Below are 21,971 nucleotides of genomic sequence, written 5' to 3'. Positions count from 1 at the left end.
GTGTGCAGAAGACGAAGGAGCTGCTGTGGTCTAGAAGCTGCAGCCACTCCCCCATACACATCAATGGGGTGGAAGTGGAGCGTGTTTCCAGCTTTAAATTCTTTGGAGTCCACATCAGCGAGGACCTTTCCTGGACATTAAACACCCAGGCCCTTATGAAAAAGGCCCAACAACGCCTGCATTTCCTGAGGAGGCTGAGGAGCGCCCGTCTACCCCCCAAAATTCTCACCAACTTCTACCACTGCACCATAGAGAGCATCCTGACCAGCTGCATCTCAGTGTGGTACGGCAACTACACCTCAGTAGACCAGAAAGCTCTGCAGCGGGTCGTCAAGGCGGTCCAGCATATCACCGGTACCCAGCTGCCAGCCATAAAAGACATTTATCATAAACGCTGCCTTGGAAGGGGTCTGAGCATCAGCAGAGATCCCACCCACCCCAACCATGGACTGTTCTCCCCCCTGCACTCTGGGAGGCGCTACAGGAGCCTCAGAGCCCGCACTACCAGGCTCAAAAACAGCTTCTTTCCCCAAGCTGTTGCCCACCTGAACCTGGCCACCCACTGAATATCTGTAGATATTTCTAAATATTTTGTACTCCAGCTCTCTTTAACTTATTTTAGCTTTTGGTCTTCATGTGTGTATATCTTATACTGTGTTTGCTGTGTTTGTCTGTGTCTGTCTTGCACTGTTTGGTGAAGCCACAGCCCTCATTTCATTTTTAACATGTGCCTGCACATTGTTTTTAATGAAAATAAATTGAATTGAATTATATATGAAACTAACCTTTGCCTGGACTGGCCAGCGGGGCCAGCCCTACAGCCCTGGATATCTGTGACTGGCCATGTTAGAGTGATGACAGAATACTAGGATACTACTCTTTCATACTCATATTTCATATTACATTTTATATTACTGAGTGTGATTTACTTCAGTATAAGTTCTCTTTCAAAGCAAACATGTCGTTACACACTGCAACAGGCCAGCATAGAGCAGAGTAGGAGAACACAGCTCTCCATAAGAGACACGAGGGAGGGTCCACAGTTAAAGACCCCCAAATAACCATCACTCTGACTAATAACCACCACTCTGACTAATAACCACCAGTCTGACTAATAACCACCAGTCTGACTAATAACCACCACTCTGACTAATAACCACCACTCTGACTAATAACCACCAGTCTGACTAATAACCACCACTCTGACTAATAACCACCACTCTGACTAATAACCACCACTCTGACTAATAACCACCAGTCTGACTAATAACCACCACTCTGACTAATAACCACCACTCTGACTAATAACCATCACTCTGACTAATAACCACCAGTCTGACTAATAACCACCACTCTGACTAATAACCACCAGTCTGACTAATAACCACCAGTCTGACTAATAACCACCACTCTGACTAATAACCACCAGTCTGACTAATAACCACCACTCTGACTAATAACCACCACTCTGACTAATAACCACCACTCTGACTAATAACCACCACTCTGACTAATAACCACCAGTCTGACTAATAACCACCAGTCTGACTAATAACCACCAGTCTGACTAATAACCACCAGTCTGACTAATAACCACCACTCTGACTAATAACCACCACTCTGACTAATAACCATCACTCTGACTAATAACCACCACTCTGACTAATAACCACCAGTCTGACTAATAACCACCACTCTGACTAATAACCACCAGTCTGACTAATAACCACCAGTCTGACTAATAACCACCACTCTGACTAATAACCACCAGTCTGACTAATAACCACCACTCTGACTAATAACCACCACTCTGACTAATAACCACCAGTCTGACTAATAACCACCACTCTGACTAATAACCACCACTCTGACTAATAACCACCACTCTGACTAATAACCACCAGTCTGACTAATAACCACCAGTCTGACTAATAACCACCACTCTGACTAATAACCACCAGTCTGACTAATAACCACCAGTCTGACTAATAACCACCACTCTGACTAATAACCACCACTCTGACTAATAACCATCACTCTGACTAATAACCACCACTCTGACTAATAACCACCAGTCTGACTAATAACCACCAGTCTGACTAATAACCACCACTCTGACAAAAGACTCAACACAGAGTGAGTCTTAGAAAAACGAGGCATCCACAAATAGAAACAGAGGAGACAGAAACAGATGAGACAGAAACAGAGGAGATAGAAACAGGATAGAAAGAGAGGAGACAGAAACCGAGCAGATAGAAACAGAGGAGACAGAAACAGGATAGAAAGAGAGGAGATAGAAAGAGAGGAGGGGGAGTTAACAGATAATTAGAATAGTTATAGATACAATTGAATTGAGTTCTCTTTCCAAAGAAACAACCCCAAGATATGAGTGGAAAGTATGGTTTTTGCAAATGCATTTTTTAATTTGACCGCAGTGTGACGTTCAGACTTTAATGGAGAATACCTCTTTAATAGAAGCAAGGGGTTATGGGGCGAGCACGGAAGTGGGAGGGCGGACGAGCATGTATACGGGACACACAGCATGGATGGATGTATGAATGACAGAACGCCATGTCACGTGATGTGCTAGTTCAGCACACTTTAACAGTAAACAGTACTGGGACCACTACAGAATACCACTACAGACTTTTAATCCAGTTTCAAGAGTAAAGGGTAGATACAAACGATATAAAGATACGTTAATTAATATTATGAGAGTATGCCAGAAGGAACATTGTAACAAAGTATTAGAGAAAAACAAAGACCACATCAAGGACACATGCAGAGTATTACATAGCTTTATTAGAAATGGATCAACAGACACAAGCTACCCTCAGCATTTCATGAACGGGCGTCCGGGTAGCGTAGCGGTTTATTCTGCTGCCCACCAACACAGGGACCACCGGTTCGAATCCCTGTGTTGCCTCCGGGCCGTGTCTGCGGGTGGGAAGCCAGATGTGGGTGTGTGTCCTGGTCGCTGCACTAGCACTATGCACTATGTAGGATATAGTAACAATGTAGGATACAGTAACAATGTAGGATATAGTAACAATGTAGGATATAGTAACAATGTAGGATATAGTAACAATGTAGGCTACAGTAACAATGTAGGATATAGTAACAATGTAGGATACAGTAACAATGTAGGATACAGTAACAATGTAGGATATAGTAACAATGTAGGCTACAGTAACAATGTAGGATACAGTAACAATGTAGGATATAGTAACAATGTAGGATACAGTATCAATGTAGGATACAGTAACAATGTAGGCTATAGGCAACACATTAACACACTGTCTTTAAACTCACGGGCTATGACGTTCATGACCTGGTGGAATCTAAGACTGCACAAACGTTGCACAAAGCACAATATAATCTACTTCCTGGCATCATACAACAACTGCTCTCAGACGGGGGGGGGGGGCACGAATTAAGAGAACATTTCAAATTGTAAGATACACTGTGCTCGTACCACTTGCAAAAGTATGTGTGTTTCAAATTGTGGGGTAATTTTGTGATTCTAATAATGTAATGTTAATGTTAGATCATTTAATTGTATTGTAGTGCTGGGGTCATTTTAGAGGGTTTGTGGAATGGTCTAGACGAAGAAGTCAAAGAAAGCACACGTTTAAATCAATTCAAGATGAGGTACAACAACTTGTGTTCAAGGGGAGGTCTTGTGTCTCTCATGGCAGGACACCCGTGGTGGATGCTGTTGTTTTATTGGAAATTACCGTTATTGTTTTGTTTTCCAGTTTTTATTTCTTATTCAGTCATTGTGAGATAGATATGGAGGTGACACACTCTGATGTGTGGAAAACTCAGTTTGTTATGCAGGTTTATCTACTGAGCTTGAGAGGGGCAGGACATTATCAGTAGTCGCTTCCTCCTGCTGCTTTTTCATCATCCGATATCTGTCGGATTCTCTACTGAGAATGTTTTCTGGTTTTATTTTCATTATTTGTTGTCGTTTTTTTATGCTTAGTCATTTTTTATTTTATTTTGCATGTTGCAAATAAAAACATTTCATTTGATTTGATTTCCTATTTCCTGTCAGCGTTAGATAACTTAAACACATTGTATAGTGCACATGTCCCCACAAAGCTCTGTTAGTCAACTTGAACACCAGCCGACCGATCTACATCTTTGATGTTTTACATGGTCATTCAGATAAAGTCAGTTTTAGTCTTGTCAGATCTTCCAGAAGGGGCAGTTTTCTACCTCTTACCAGGCCACAGTTGATACCCTGTGATGGATAATAACATCTGCACTCACCCACCAGTACTGGATATTACTACGAGACTAACAAGGGAATGATACCTCGGTGTAGTACTCCATCACGTCACATCCAACAAGGACTACACACACTGGACTGCTTAAACCAGCCAGAGGCTCTACATGTTCGTCGTTGACTCGATCCCTTGCCATCTTGGACATAACCAGTCAGATACTTAAATGTCTTCTCCAGAGGGATCTACACAACTTAAATGTCTTCTCCAGAGGGATCTACACAACTTAAATGTCTTCTCCAGAGGGATCTACACAACTTAAACGTCTTCTCCAGAGGGATCTAAACAACTTAAATGTCTTCTCCAGAGGGATCTACACAACTTAAATGTCTTCATGAGAGGGATCTACACAACTTAAATGTATTCATGAGAGGGATCTACACAACTTAAATGTCTTCATGAGAGGGATCTACACAACTTAAATGTCTTCTCCAGAGGGATCTACACAACTTAAATGTCTTCTCCAGAGGGATCTACACAACTTAAATGTCTTCTCCAGAGGGATCTACACAACTTAAATGTCTTCTCCAGAGGGATCTACACAACTTAAATGTCTTCTCCAGAGGTCTCTACACAACTTAAACGTCTTCTCCAGAGGGATCTACACAACTTAAATGTCTTCATGAGAGGGATCTACACAACTTAAATGTATTCATGAGAGGGATCTACACAAATTAAATGTCTTCTCCAGAGGGATCTACACAACTTAAATGTCTTCATGAGAGGGATCTACACAACTTAAATGTCTTCTCCAGAGGGATCTACACAACTTAAATGTCTTCTCCAGAGGGATCTACACAACTTAAATGTCTTCTCCAGAGGGATCTACACAACTTAAATGTCTTCTCCAGAGGGATCTACACAACTTAAATGTCTTCATGAGAGGGATCTATACAAGTTAAATGTCTTCACGAGAGGGATCTACACAACTTAAATGTCTTCATGAGAGGGATCTACACAACTTAAATGTCTTCATGAGAGGGATCTACACAACTTAAATGTCTTCACGAGAGGGATCTACACAACTTAAATGTCTTCATGAGAGGGATCTACACAACTTAAATGTCTTCATGAGAGGGATCTACACAACTTAAATGTCTTCATGAGAGGGATCTACACAACTTAAATGTCTTCTCCAGAGGGATCTACACAACTTAAATGTATTCATGAGAGGGATCTACACAACTTAAATGTATTCATGAGAGGGATCTACACAACTTAAATGTCTTCATGAGAGGGATCTACACAACTTAAATGTCTTCATGAGAGGGATCTATACAACTTAAATGTCTTCACGAGAGGGATCTACACAACTTAAATGTCTTCTCCAGAGGGATCTACACAACTTAAATGTCTTCACGAGAGGGATCTACACAACTTAAATGTCTTCATGAGAGGGATCTACACAACTTAAATGTCTTCATGAGAGGGATCTACACAACTTAAATGTCTTCATGAGAGGGATCTACACAACTTAAATGTCTTCTCCAGAGGGATCTACACAACTTAAATGTATTCATGAGAGGGATCTACACAACTTAAATGTATTCATGAGAGGGATCTACACAACTTAAATGTCTTCATGAGAGGGATCTACACAACTTAAATGTCTTCATGAGAGGGATCTATACAACTTAAATGTCTTCACGAGAGGGATCTACACAACTTAAATGTCTTCTCCAGAGGGATCTGCACAACTTAAATGTCTTCATGAGAGGGATCTACACAACTTAAATGTATTCATGAGAGGGATCTAAACAACCAGTATAACCTTCATTATGTGGCTGAGAGTTACAGGTTTACAGTAACTGCTGTTTTTACAGTAACTGCTGTGTTTACTGTAACTGCTTTGTTTACAGTAACTGCTGTGTTTACTGTAACTGCTTTGTTTACAGTAACTGCTGTGTTTACTGTAACTGCTGTGTTTACTGTAACTGCTGTGTTTACTGTAACTGCTGTGTTTACAGTAACTGCTGTGTTTACTGTAACTGCTGTGTTTACAGTAACTGCTGTGTTTACTGTAACTGCTGTGTTTACTGTAACTGCTGTTTTTACAGTAACTGCTTTGTTTACAGTAACTGCTGTGTTTACTGTAACTGCTGTGTTTACAGTAACTGCTGTGTTTACTGTAACTGCTGTGTTACCACATGACGGAAAACTGCAGTTTTATTTCATTTTATGAGTTTGACAGAATTCATCTCGTTGAGTTTAGATTTCTTTTTAGTGAAAACATGTTAAGTGCTTAAGTGGAATTACTTCCTTATGTCCCCTAGTACCCCATAGATTACCCCTCCCGCCCCCCTTAGGCCACAGAACCTCTTTTCTAAGCCTCCACCTTCTTTTATCTAGTCAAATTAGCATGGCCACTGAACCATAAGGTAATGGGGACATTTGCAGAATTCCCCGAGCTATTTATTTATTCATTTACAATCTGTCAGCCCTCCCCCAGCTGTGCATGACTGACTGCCTTGTTTTCCCTCTCCTTCTCTTCCTCCCCGTCTTTCCCAACTCGGCACGGACAGCTGCCCATCCTGGTGTCTTCTGTGGTGAGCTTGTACTTCTTGGAGTGGACGGATGTTTTCAAGCCGGTCAAGTCTGGCTTCAACTGCCATGACCGCAGCCTGAGCCTGCCCTACATCGACCCCAACCACGAGGTCATCCCCCTGCTGATGCTGCTCAGCCTGGCCTTCGCAGTTCCCGCCATCACGGTAGGACATGACACAGCTTTGAAAGGTTCAATCTCTTAAATGAGAATTTCGCCAGTGGTTACACGCAAGAACAAGCAGTAGTGATGACTAACGTAGTCGACTGAAGCAATACAATCCTCCTTGTGTGTGTGTGTGTGTGTGTGTGTGTGTGTATATATATATATATATATATATAGCGTTTTTTTCCAAAACCGTCAGTGGTGTTGAGTGTTGGACTAATGAGGAGCGGAATATCAGCACGGATACAGGAAAAAAGATGTGAATACATAGCAGGACAGGCCTGTTTGGTGCGTCTGGCACTCATCAGCTGCTGATGTTTATTCACAAAGAGTCATAAGGTTACGCTGCCCCTAATGTCGGTTGGACAGCGACCAATCAGATGAGGAAACATTCAAACTATAACAGCCAATGGGGTAGGTACTTATGATGCACAGCAACCAATGGAGGGGTAGAAAACATTACAACCAATGGGACTGGGGCTTGTTTTGAAAAGCATTTAGGGGCCAGGGCGCTGTTGAAGTGGCCTACATTAGAAATCTAACAAGGTAACTTATGTGGATTATATATTGGGGTGGTGTTGGGGCACAGGTGGGAGGACAGGCAGTTAAAAAAACAAAAACAAAAAACAAACATTTGAAAAAACATATTTAAAATAGCATATTAAAAAACCTCTAATAAATGTCATGTGTGTATCATCTAATGGTGGGGGGGGGTAATAAAGACATTTGACTTATAGTAACAAAGGAGATATTTTTCGGTGTCTACAGCTGGTGGCCAATTCGTTTCTACTATTCAAGGTGGACATCTCAGGTCTGCAAATAATAAAATACTTTTCTGCCCAGCACAGGTTGCGTCTTTTACCCCTAACTGAATGTGCACTACTCTTTGCCAGGATTTTCCATGAGACAGAATAACCGATATTCTTGTCCACCAAGGACCAAATGTGGCGGCTTAAGGCCGCTGCATGTCTTGCATGCTCATGTCTGAAGCTACTCATATGGGCGTTAAACCTCATTTTAAAAGGGTCCTCTGTTAGTCCCACGTAAGTGTCCACATTGCAGTTGTCTTCTCCTGTCACCGATGCCTGATCCCTGGAACATATCGCTACCTCCTGGTCCCTGCCTTTCTCCCTGAACCCTGCCTTGCTCCACCTACACGTGCTGCACCACAGGTGTGCTGGGGTTCTGCACAGGTTCGTGCTTGTTTACAGGGGAAGCCTGTGCCTCTACTGCCTGCTTCCCTTTACTCTATTTTTTCAGCCCCACCTTTACTTCATTACATTTTCTTGTCCATGACTTTTGTCAGCCATCGCACTGCTGCGCGCTACTTGTGCATCTAAAATGTTAATGTGCATTAATTAACCTGGTTGTGATTGGCTAATGAGCCCAGTCCCAGAACATGCACGCGACACGCTCCCATGCACACCCCGAATAACACGCACACACGGCCTGTCATGGAGGTTATTCAATGGTCCACTGACCCGCAGATGTGGCGGCCCACTGGGACTACACCTGACGGCCAGTACACCACTGGGATTATGCCTGACGGCCAGTACACCACTGGGACTATGCCTGACGGCCAGTACACCACTGGGACTACACCTGACGGCCAGTACACCACTGGGATTATGCCTGACGGCCAGTACACCACTGGGACTACACCTGACGGCCAGTACACCACTGGGATTATGCCTGACGGCCAGTACACCACTGGGACTACACCTGACGGCCAGTACACCACTGGGATTATGCCTGACGGCCAGTACACCACTGGGACTACACCTGACGGCCAGTACACCACTGGGATTATGCCTGACGGCCAGTACACCACTGGGACTATGCCTGACGGCCAGTACACCACTGGGATTATGCCTGACGGCCAGTACACCACTGGGACTATGCCTGACGGCCAGTACACCACTGGGACTATGCCTGACGGCCAGTACACCACTGGGATTATGCCTGACGGCCAGTACACCACTGGGACTATGCCTGACGGCCAGTACACCACTGGGATTATGCCTGACAGCCAGTACACCACTGGGATTATGCCTGACGGCCAGTACACCACTGGGACTACACCTGACAGCCAGTACACCACTGGGATTATGCCTGACGGCCAGTACACCACTGGGATTATGCCTGACAGCCAGTACACCACTGGGACTATGCCTGACGGCCAGTACACCACTGGGACTACACCTGACAGCCAGTACACCACTGGGACTATGCCTGACGGCCAGTACACCACTGGGACTACGCCTGACGGCCAGTACACCACTGGGACTATGCCTGACGGCCAGTACACCACTGGGACTATGCCTGACGGCCAGTACACCACTGGGATTATGCCTGACAGCCAGTACACCACTGGGACTACACCTGACAGCCAGTACACCACTGGGATTATGCCTGACGGCCAGTACACCACTGGGATTATGCCTGACGGCCAGTACACCACTGGGACTATGCCTGACGGCCAGTACACCACTGGGATTATGCCTGACGGCCAGTACACCACTGGGACTATGCCTGACAGCCAGTACACCACTGGGATTATGCCTGACGGCCAGTACACCACTGGGACTATGCCTGACGGCCAGTACACCACTGGGACTATGCCTGACGGCCAGTACACCACTGGGACTATGCCTGACGGCCAGTACACCACTGGGACTATGCCTGACGGCCAGTACACCACTGGGATTATGCCTGACGGCCAGTACACCACTGGGACTATGCCTGACGGCCAGTACACCACTGGGACTATGCCTGACAGCCAGTACACCACTGGGATTATGCCTGACGGCCAGTACACCACTGGGATTATGCCTGACGGCCAGTACACCACTGGGACTATGCCTGACAGCCAGTACACCACTGGGATTATGCCTGACGGCCAGTACACCACTAGCACACAGACATTTTGTTAAATTTAGAGTTAGGTAGCTTTGTCCTTCCAAAACATAATGAATGAATGAATGGTTTAATTATTATTTAATTAGTCAAAATATCAAATCATGCTTGCTTTAATGCCCCCCTCAAAAGAGAATTGGCTGAACGTGGAAATGATTGCAGTACACGAGACGTGTACCATGAACCACAATAACAACTAGCATCTTCTGCTGAACACCTGTTTGCAGATGAAATGACAACGCTAGGAAGACAGACGTATGTCCCCGTCTTACCTCCAGCTTGGTCGGGCGTCCCTACAGACACAATTGGCTGTGTCCGTGGGTGGGAAGCCAGATGTGGGTATGTGTCCTGGTCGCTGCACTAGCGCCTCCTTTGGTCGGTCGGGGCGCCTTTTGGGGGGAATAGTGTGATCCTCCCACGCGCTACGTCCCCCTGGTGAAACTCCTCACTGTCAGGTGAAACTCCTCACTGTCAGGTGAAAAGAAGCGGCTGGTGACTCCACCTGTATGGGAGGAGGCATGTGGTAGTCTGCAGCCCTCCCCGGATCAGCAGAGGGGGTGGAGCAGAGACCTGGACAACTTGGAGTGGGGTAATTGGCCAAGTACAATTGGGGAGAAAAAGGGGATGAACCCCCCCCCCCAAAAAAAATAACCACACACACGTGTACGATGACATAGTGATGAGCCACATGCTCTCTGCTGAGAGTGGTTTAGATGGTCACACAATTTGTTGAACAGATTTTCACAGGAAGGTGAATCAGTTCATCTGGACACCACCTTTACTGACAGGAACGTTTCAGCATCATCTAGAGGACTTCTTCAGTCTTAACTGACTGCAGGTACCCCCACCCTTATAAACAACACACTGACTGCAGGTGTCTCCACCCTTATAAACAATACAGTGGCTGCAGGTGTCCCCACCCTTATAAACAATACAGTGACTGCAGTGGTCCCCACCCTTATAAACAATACAGTGGCTGCAGGTACCCCCACCCTTATAAACAATACAGTGGCTGCAGGTGTCCCCACCCTTATAAACAACACACTGACTGCAGGTGTCCCCACCCTTATAAACAATACAGTGGCTGCAGGTGTCCCCACCCTTATAAACAATACAGTGGCTGCAGGTGTCCCCACCCTTATAAACAATACAGTGACTGCAGGTGTCCCCACCCTTATAAACAATACAGTGGCTGCAGGTACCCCCACCCTTATAAACAATACAGTGGCTGCAGGTGTCCCCACCCTTATAAACAACACACTGACTGCAGGTGTCCCCACCCTTATAAACAACACACTGACTGCAGGTACCCCCACCCTTATAAACAATACAGTGGCTGCAGGTGTCCCCACCCTTATAAACAATACAGTGACTGCAGGTGTCCCCACCCTTATAAACAATACAGTGACTGCAGGTGTCCCCACCCTTATAAACAATACAGTGGCTGCAGGTACCCCCACCCTTATAAACAATACAGTGGCTGCAGGTACCCCCACCTTTATAAACAATACAGTGGCTGCAGGTACCCCCACCCTTATAAACAATACAGTGGCTGCAGGTGTCCCCACCCTTATAAACAATACAGTGGCTGCAGGTGTCCCCACCCTTATAAACAATACAGTGGCTGCAGGTGTCCCCACCCTTATAAACAATACAGTGGCTGCAGGTGTCCCCACCCTTATAAACAATACAGTGGCTGCAGGTGTCCCCACCCTTATAAACAACACACTGACTGCAGGTACCCCCACCCTTATAAACAATACAGTGGCTGCAGGTGTCCCCACCCTTATAAACAATACAGTGGCTGCAGGTGTCCCCACCCTTATAAACAATACAGTGACTGCAGGTGTCCCCACCCTTATAAACAATACAGTGGCTGCAGGTGTCCCCACCCTTATAAACAATACAGTGGCTGCAGGTGTCCCCACCCTTATAAACAATACAGTGGCTGCAGGTGTCCCCACCCTTATAAACAATACAGTGACTGCAGGTGTCCCCACCCTTATAAACAATACAGTGGCTGCAGGTGTCCCCACCCTTATAAACAATACAGTGGCTGCAGGTGTCCCCACCCTTATAAACAATACAGTGGCTGCAGGTGTCCCCACCCTTATAAACAACACAGTGACAGCAGGTGTCCCCACCCTTATAAACAATACAGTGACTGCAGGTGTCCCCACCCTTATAAACAACACAGTGACAGCAGGTACCCCACCCTTATAAACAATACAGTGGCATAAGGACAGAAACCAGCGATGGGTTTCCTATGCAAATTCCCTCTTATTTAGTATCGATGGCTCAGACCACTGGGCACGATGCAGAGGGGGGACATAAACAAAACCTTCAAAACTGTTGTGTTGTGTGTGAATCATTTCAAAAGTAGAGTCGGCTTCTATTAAACACATATTTTCAGTTACATAATTTATTTAGAAATTATTTATTGATTATTTATTGGGGGGACAACTTATGTTATTCTGAAGTTGTAGGGCACCCCCCCCCCGTATTACTAAATGCCTTCGTTAGGAACTGCGTTACCCAGAATCCTAGCTGTTATGTTGCAGGGTAGTGATGTGCTGAGGTTAGAGGTCGGGAGGTACGAACACGGAATCGGGCATTTGGGATAGATAAAAGCTTCGGGGTGAATGTGGAAAAAGGTCTCGGTCCATCCATTTTTAAAAGAGCAAACCAACAGTAGTCCACCATCAACAGGACCGTGCAGCGAACGCCCACGTCACCTTGCCTCTTCACCTGGAAACCATTCGTCTGCTGGGTGGCAGCCACTCCACCAGGTGACTGTCGGGACCATACAGGTCTCTGTCCAACCCGATCACCAGGGACTTGAAGAAAGAGGAGAACTTACCCTTCTGCTTGGTGGCTTCCTACTTGGGCACAGCGGTATCCTCAAGCAGACGCCCCTCAACACGCAGCTCCCACAATGCAACTGTGCCCTCTCCATCCTCTCCATCAGGCTTGGCAGGGCTGAAGGTGTTTGATATCAAGATCTGGAGCTTTCTCTTTCGCTTAATGGGCCTCTTCAGAGCCTCCTGGATGTCCAGCCTTTTTCTCATGATGGTCTGGTCCAGCTTCCTCTCGAAGGCCAGCAGGTCGATGCAACCTTGAGACTGGAACCAGTCCCCTGATCCTCGGAGGTAGAATTTTATCAGCCATCTTTTTCTTCTCTGTGTGCCGGTTGTGATTCTGTTGGATCTGCTGGGGCACACGCCGCTTGCAAGAAGGGTCCATCACACCAGGCGTCCCAGGGCGGGACACCGGACTACTGCTGTACCCTGGGGAGCCCATGGCTGACCCCTGAGGGGTCATATGTCAGGAAGGGGGCATGCTGGATTCAGATAACCAGGCCCAGGCATCGGAGAACGGTACATGTAATTTTGTGCCCCAGCCGATGAGGGTCCCATCCTTCCGGATGGAGTTCCTGGGCCCAAGCCCGGTCCTCCACCCAGTACCAGGGGTCTGGGTCCCATTCCTCCTCCACCGCTGCCACCATCACCTCCAGTCGGTGCAGACTGAAATCACCTCTGGCTGCCATCCTGCCTGAGGTCGGGAGGTATGAACACGGAATCGGGCATGTAGGATAAATAAAGGATTCGGTGTGAATTCGGTAAAGGTCTCGGCCCATTCATTTTAAAACCACAAACAAAACATCCGCCTCCCCTGGATCTGCACCCAGGGTCCCCGGGACAACGGGACAGCCTTAATTTTGAACACTGAGACACTGACCTCATAAATGTTTCAATAATATAAATTGACTTGATTTCATTTTATCTCAACTTATCTCAGATGTAAATGAAAACAGTGAATTCATAATTCATAAACTCAACTGGAACAACATTATTTCCATTGGCTCAGCCTACGATGACTGCTATGAACAAACACACTATCTCCCTCCCTCCCTCTCTCTCTCTCTCTCCCTCTCTCTCTCCGTTTCTCTCTGTGAAATGGATATGCCATTATTGAATTTGTTTTATGTAAAATAAAGAGTTGTTTAAAATTCAAAATTCTCTCACTTTCCCTCGCAGAATGAATATGCTTTACTTAATTCTGCACTGTTCACTTTCAGCTATACCAGTCCTGCACTATGTACAGATACATCAAACATATTCATTACAACTACGTGCAACTCTGTATACACCGTTACATTTCCATGTCAACTCTCTATACACCGTTACATTTCCATGCCAACTCTGTATATACCGTTACATTTCCATGCCAACTCTGTATACACCGTTACATTTCCATGTCAACTCTCTATACACCGTTACACTTCCATGTCAACTCTGTATATACCGTTACATTTCCATGTCCATTCTCTATATACCGTTACATTTCCATGTCAACTCTATATACCGTTACATTTCCATGTCCATTCTCTATATACCATTACATTTCCATGTCCATTCTCTATATACCGTTACATTTCCATGTCCATTCTCTATATACCGTTACATTTCCATGCCAACGCTGTATATACCGTTACATTTCCATATCAACTCTCTATATACCGTTACATTTCCATGTCAACTCTCTATATACCGTTACATTTCCATGTCCATTCTCTATATACCGTTACATTTCCATGTCCATTCTCTATATCCCGTTACATTTCCATATCAACTCTCTATATACCGTTACATTTCCATGTCAACTCTCTATATACCGTTACATTTCCATGTCCATTCTCTATATACCGTTACATTTCCATGTCCATTCTCTATATCCCGTTACATTTCCATATCAACTCTCTATATACCGTTACATTTCCATGTCAACTCTGTATATACCGTTACATTTCCATGCCAACTCTCTATACACCGTTACATTTCCATGTCGACTCTCTATATACCGTTACATTTCCATGTCAACTCTGTATATACCGTTACATTTCCATGTCAACTCTCTATATACCGTTACATTTCCATGTCAACTCTCTATATACCGTTACATTTCCATGTCCATTCTCTATATACCGTTACATTTCCATGTCCATTCTCTATATCCCGTTACATTTCCATATCAACTCTCTATATACCGTTACATTTCCATGTCAACTCTCTATATACCGTTACATTTCCATGTCCATTCTCTATATACCGTTACATTTCCATGTCCATTCTCTATATCCCGTTACATTTCCATATCGACTCTCTATATACCGTTACATTTCCATGTCAACTCTGTATATACCGTTACATTTCCATGCCAACTCTCTATACACCGTTACATTTCCATGTCGACTCTCTATATACCGTTACATTTCCATGTCAACTCTGTATATACCGTTACATTTCCATGTCAACTCTGTATATACCATTACATTTCCATGTCCATTCTCTATATACCGTTACATTTCCATGTCAACTCTCTATATACCGTTACATTTCCATGTCAACTCTCTATATACCGTTACATTTCCATGTCCATTCTCTATATACCGTTACATTTCCATGCCAACGCTGTATATACCGTTACATTTCCATATCAACTCTCTATATACCGTTACATTTCCATGTCAACTCTCTATATACCGTTACATTTCCATGTCCATTCTCTATATACCGTTACATTTCCATGTCCATTCTCTATATCCCGTTACATTTCCATATCAACTCTCTATATACCGTTACATTTCCATGTCAACTCTCTATATACCGTTACATTTCCATGTCAACTCTGTATATACCGTTACATTTCCATGTCAACTCTCTATATACCGTTACATTTCCATGTCCATTCTCTATATACCATTACATTTCCATGTCCATTCTCTATATACCGTTACATTTCCATGTCAACTCTCTATATACCGTTACATTTCCATGTCAACGCTGTATATACCGTTACATTTCCATATCAACTCTCTATATACCGTTACATTTCCATGTCAACTCTGTATACACCGTTACATTTCCATGTCGACTCTCTATATACCGTTACATTTCCATGTCAACTCTGTATACACCGTTACATTTCCATGTCCATTCTCTATATACCGTTACATTTCCATGCCAACGCTGTATATACCGTTACATTTCCATATCAACTCTCTATATACCGTTACATTTCCATGTCAACTCTCTATATACCGTTACATTTCCATGTCAACTCTCTATATACCGTTACATTTCCATGTCAACTCTGTATATACCGTTACATTTCCATGTCAACTCTCTATATACCGTTACATTTCCTTGTCCATTCTCTATATACCGTTACATTTCCATGTCCATTCTCTATATACCGTTACATTTCCATGTCAACTCTCTATATACCGTTACATTTCCATGTCAACGCTGTATATACCGTTACATTTCCATATCAACTCTCTATATACCGTTACATTTCCATGTCAACTCTGTATACACCGTTACATTTTCATGTCGACTCTCTATATACCGTTACATTTCCATGTCAACTCTGTATACACCGTTACATTTCCATGTCCATTCTCTATATACCGTTACATTTCCATGTCAACTCTCTATATACCGTTACATTTCCATGTCAACGCTGTATATACCGTTACATTTCCATATCAACTCTATATACCGTTACATTTCCATGTCAACTCTGTATACACCGTTACATTTCCATGTCGACTCTCTATATACCGTTACATTTCCATGTCAACTCTGTATACACCGTTACATTTCCATGTCCATTCTCTATATACCGTTACATTTCCATGCCAACGCTGTATATACCGTTACATTTCCATATCAACTCTCTATATACCGTTACATTTCCATGTCAACTCTCTATATACCGTTACATTTCCATGTCAACTCTGTATATACCGTTACATTTCCATGCCAACTCTCTATACACCGTTACATTTCCATGTCGACTCTCTATATACCGTTACATTTCCATGTCAACTCTGTATATACCGTTACATTTCCATGTCAACTCTGTATATACCATTACATTTCCATGTCCATTCTCTATATACCGTTACATTTCCATGTCAACTCTCTATATACCGTTACATTTCCATGTCAACTCTCTATATACCGTTACATTTCCATGTCCATTCTCTATATACCGTTACATTTCCATGCCAACGCTGTATATACCGTTACATTTCCATATCAACTCTCTATATACCGTTACATTTCCATGTCAACTCTCTATATACCGTTACATTTCCATGTCAACTCTCTATATACCGTTACATTTCCATGTCAACTCTCTATATACCGTTACATTTCCATGTCCATTCTCTATATACCATTACATTTCCATGTCCATTCTCTATATACCGTTACATTTCCATGTCAACGCTGTATATACCGTTACATTTCCATATCAACTCTCTATATACCGTTACATTTCCATGTCAACTCTGTATACACCGTTACATTTCCATGTCGACTCTCTATATACCGTTACATTTCCATGTCAACTCTGTATACACCGTTACATTTCCATGTCCATTCTCTATATACCGTTACATTTCCATGCCAACGCTGTATATACCGTTACATTTCCATATCAACTCTCTATATACCGTTACATTTCCATGTCAACTCTCTATATACCGTTACATTTCCATGTCCATTCTCTATATACCGTTACATTTCCATGTCAACTCTGTATATACCGTTACATTTCCATGTCAACTCTCTATATACCGTTACATTTCCATGTACATTCTCTATATACCGTTACATTTCCATGTCGACTCTGTATACACCGTTACATTTCCATGTCAACTCTCTATATACCGTTACATTTCCATGTCAACGCTGTATATACCGTTACATTTCCATATCAACTCTCTCTATACCGTTACATTTCCATGTCCATTCTCTATATACCGTTACATTTCCATGTCAACTCTGTATACACCGTTACATTTCCATGTCAACTCTCTATATACCGTTACATTTCCATGTCAACGCTGTATATACCGTTACATTTCCATATCAACTCTCTATATACCGTTACATTTCCATGTCGACTCTGTATACACCGTTACATTTCCATGTCAACTCTGTATACACCGTTACATTTCCATGTCCATTCTCTATATACCGTTACATTTCCACGTCAACTCTCTATATACCGTTACATTTCCATGTCAACTCTGTATACACCGTTACATTTCCACGTCAACTCTCTATATACCGTTACATTTCCACGTCAACTCTGTATACACCGTTACATTTCCATGTCCATTCTCTATATACCGTTACATTTCCACGTCAACTCTCTATATACCGTTACATTTCCATGTCAACTCTCTATATACCGTTACATTTCCATGTCAACTCTCTATATACCGTTACATTTCCATGTCAACTCTGTATACACCGTTACATTTCCACGTCAACTCTCTATATACCGTTACATTTCCACGTCAACTCTGTATACACCGTTACATTTCCATGTCCATTCTCTATATACCGTTACATTTCCACGTCAACTCTCTATATACCGTTACATTTCCATGTCAACTCTCTATATACCGTTACATTTCCATGCCAACGCTGTATATACCGTTCCATTTCCATGTCAACTCTGTATACACGGTTACATTTCCATGTCAACGCTGTATATACCGTTCCATTTCCATGTCAACTCTGTATACACGGTTACATTTCCATGTCAACGCTGTATATACCGTTACATTTCCATGTCAACTCTGTATACACCGTTACATTTCCATGTCAACGCTGTATATACCGTTACATTTCCATGTCGACTCTCTATATACCGTTACATTTCCATGTCCATTCTCTATATACCGTTACATTTCCATGTCAACTCTCTATATACTGTTACATTTCCATGTCCATTCTCTATATACCGTTACATTTCCACGTCAACTCTCTATATACCGTTACATTTCCATGCCAACGCTGTATATACCGTTGCATTTCCATGTCGACTGTTCATTTTAGAGGTAAGGTGTAATTTTATTTTAAATTTTATTTTATTCTTCTCCAGCCTGTACACACTGTGAATTTTAGCTTACTTTTAGTCTATTTTTTAGTTATTTTAGCTTTATTTTAATTTCTCAGGCTGAACTATAAATGCTGTAATTTTATAATCTTATTTTTTTAATTTTTAGAATAATTTTAATTTTTGTTTATTTTCAAATTCGCTTACGTCATGTTCTTTAGTTTTTTTTTGAGGTTGAACTGATGCCTAAGCATTTCATTGTCAGCAAAGTACAGCCAGAATAGCAGGTAGTATTAAAACATATATACTAGTGTTTAATTATTAATGCTACTGCCTGATCAACTCAGCCATCTTTTTTTTATGGCAGGCTGCATTTAGCGGGTGGACTAGGGGCCGTTCAGACACCCGTCCCTAGAAATTAACCATTGTACTTATTTTGTAAACTCTAGCTCTTATTGTGAATTTAATAGTTGCTGAATAATTAGATACTGTAAGAAGAGCCACTGGTGCTTTTTAAGTTAGCTAGTAGTACATGACATAAAAGAACCAGTGTTTATTCAATTCTAACCAGTAAAAGCGAAAATTACATTCTAGTAACTAAAATAAAATTACTCGTGGTTATTGAATTACTACTAAATGTGAAAACTGACTAGTTGTAATGAAATTAGTAGCTAGTGCTTATTCTAATATAGCTAGTATAGTATTCTAATATTATTATTATAGTAATATTATAGTATTCTGATATACCTAGTATCTCATTTTTAGTAACTAGTGGCCTTACAATAGCAGCTGGCAGCAGTCAGAAGAGTGTCTTGTGAATAAAAAAGTACTAGTGTATACATTTCAGTGACTAATACCTTACAATGAATACATGATAATTTAAATTGCATGCCATATTAACTTGACTTTACCTGGCCTGTAGCATGGCGCATGGTCCTTAGAATCTTTTCAAGCACTTAGGCAGGTCTGAGGTTCAATCAGCACTCTACAGCACACACCAACACACGTGTACATGTGTGTGTGTGTCTATCTGTCTATCTATCTATCTATCTATCTATCTATCTATCTATCTATCTATCTATCTATCTATCTATCTATCTATCTATCTATATATAGATATAGATATATCTATATATATATAGCTATATATATCTATATCTATCTATATCTATATATACATACATATATCTATCTATATATCTATCTATATCTATATATATATCTATATCTATCTATCTATCTATCTATCTATCTATCTATCTATCTATCTATCTATCTATCTATCTATATATATATATACACACACACACACACACACACACACATATATATATATCTATCTATATATCGATATGTATATATATATATATATAAATTAATTTTTCCAGTGCGGTCCCCCTAATTCAGCTTCTCACAGCCGATCATTTTGTCTTCATCAGACAGACACACTCATTCCCATACAGCCAATCAAATCACACTATCACAACATTAACGCCTGCCCATCCTGCACCAACCCTTGCTTGGAACTCGTAGTCAGACAGCTGATGAATATTCATGAGGACTAGAGCTCCCACTCATACTTCTTATGGCAATTGAGAACAGTTACTGATTAGGGATTTCAGTCATATTCCAACCACCTGTGAGTCTTGCAGAAGAAAATGTGTTGGCTAGCTAGCCACCATGGCTTGTAGCCCTCCTCTGAGTTATTTCTCCTACTTTTAACCAAGCTACCATAAAACGTTAAAAAGATGAATGTGTATACACCCCCCCCCCCGTGACATGCGTGTGCCATGTGTCCAGATCATGATAGGTGAGGGCATCCTGTTCTGCTGCGTGTCTCGGAGGAGGGGCGGGACAAGGTCCGAGGCCAACATCAACGCTGCCGGCTGCAACTTCAACTCCTTCATACGCAGAGCCGTGCGCTTCGTTGGTATGCTGCTGGTTTACTTCTCCCTCCCTTTACCGCTTGTTTACCTGTTTACTTCTCTCCCCCTACTGCTTGTTTACTTATTTACTTCTCACTCTACTGCTGATTTACCTGTTTACTCCTCTCTCTCTACTGCTTATTTACTTATTTACTTCTCTCTCTACTGCTGATTTACCTGTTTACTCCTCTCTCTCTACTGCTTATTTACTTATTTACTTCTCTCTCTACTGCTGATTTACCTGTTTACTCCTCTCTCTCTACTGCTTATTTACTTATTTACGTCTCTCTCTCTACTGCTTATTTACTTATTTACGTCTCTCTCTCTACTGCTTATTTACTTATTTACGTCTCTCTCTCTACTGCTTATTTACTTCTCTCTCTACTGCTTATTTACTTCTCTCTCTACTGCTGATTTACTTCTCTCTCTACTGCTTATTTATCTGTTTACTTCTCCCCCTCTACTGCTTGTTTACTTATTTACTTCTCTCTCTACTGCTGATTTACCTGTTTACTCCTCTCTCTCTACTGCTTATTTACTTATTTACGTCTCTCTCTCTACTGTTTATTTACTTCTCTCTCTACTGCTTATTTACCTGTTTACTCCTCTCTCTCTACTGCTTATTTACTTCTCTCTCTACTGCTTATTTACTTCTCTCTCTACTGCTGATTTACTTCTCTCTCTACTGCTTATTTACCTGTTTACTTCTCTCCCCCTACTGCTTGTTTACTTATTTACTTCTCTCTCTACTGCTGATTTACCTGTTTACTTCTCCCCCTCTACTGCTTATTTACCTGTTTACTTCTCTCCCTCTGCTGCTTATTTACCTGTTTACTTCTCTCTCTCTACTGCTTATTTACTTATTTACGTCTCTCTCTCTACTGCTTATTTACCTGTTTACTCCTCTCTCTACTGCTTATTTACCTGTTTACTCCTCTCTCTACTGCTTATTTACTTCTCTCTCTCTACTGCTTGTTTACCTGTTTACTCCTCTCTCTCTACTGCTGATTTACTTATTTACTTCTCTCTCTACTGCTGATTTACCTGTTTACTCCTCTCTCTCTACTGCTTATTTACTTATTTACTTCTCTCTCTACTGCTGATTTACCTGTTTACTCCTCTCTCTCTACTGCTTATTTACTTATTTACGTCTCTCTCTCTACTGCTTATTTACTTATTTACGTCTCTCTCTCTACTGCTTATTTACTT

At 42.3% G+C, this 21,971-nt stretch overlaps 1 protein-coding gene across 1 annotated transcript in view; it reads left to right on the top strand.

Moving 5' to 3' along the window:
• The window catches only part of LOC130130166 (phospholipid phosphatase-related protein type 4), a 78,563-nt gene that overhangs the window by 17,841 nt on the left and 38,751 nt on the right, over positions 1-21,971 (top strand). The window contains exons 2-3 of the mRNA XM_056299907.1: positions 6,815-7,000; positions 20,638-20,767. Of these exons, the coding sequence (XP_056155882.1) occupies positions 6,815-7,000; positions 20,638-20,767 (316 nt within the window). The remainder of the gene's footprint in view (positions 1-6,814; positions 7,001-20,637; positions 20,768-21,971) is intronic.

Source organism: Lampris incognitus, chromosome 19 (assembly GCF_029633865.1).
Source record: "Lampris incognitus isolate fLamInc1 chromosome 19, fLamInc1.hap2, whole genome shotgun sequence".
In the NCBI taxonomy this organism is placed as follows: Eukaryota; Metazoa; Chordata; class Actinopteri; order Lampriformes; family Lampridae; genus Lampris; species Lampris incognitus.
The sequence above is the reverse complement of the archived record's forward strand: the minus strand, read 5'-3'. Positions and strand labels throughout refer to the sequence as shown.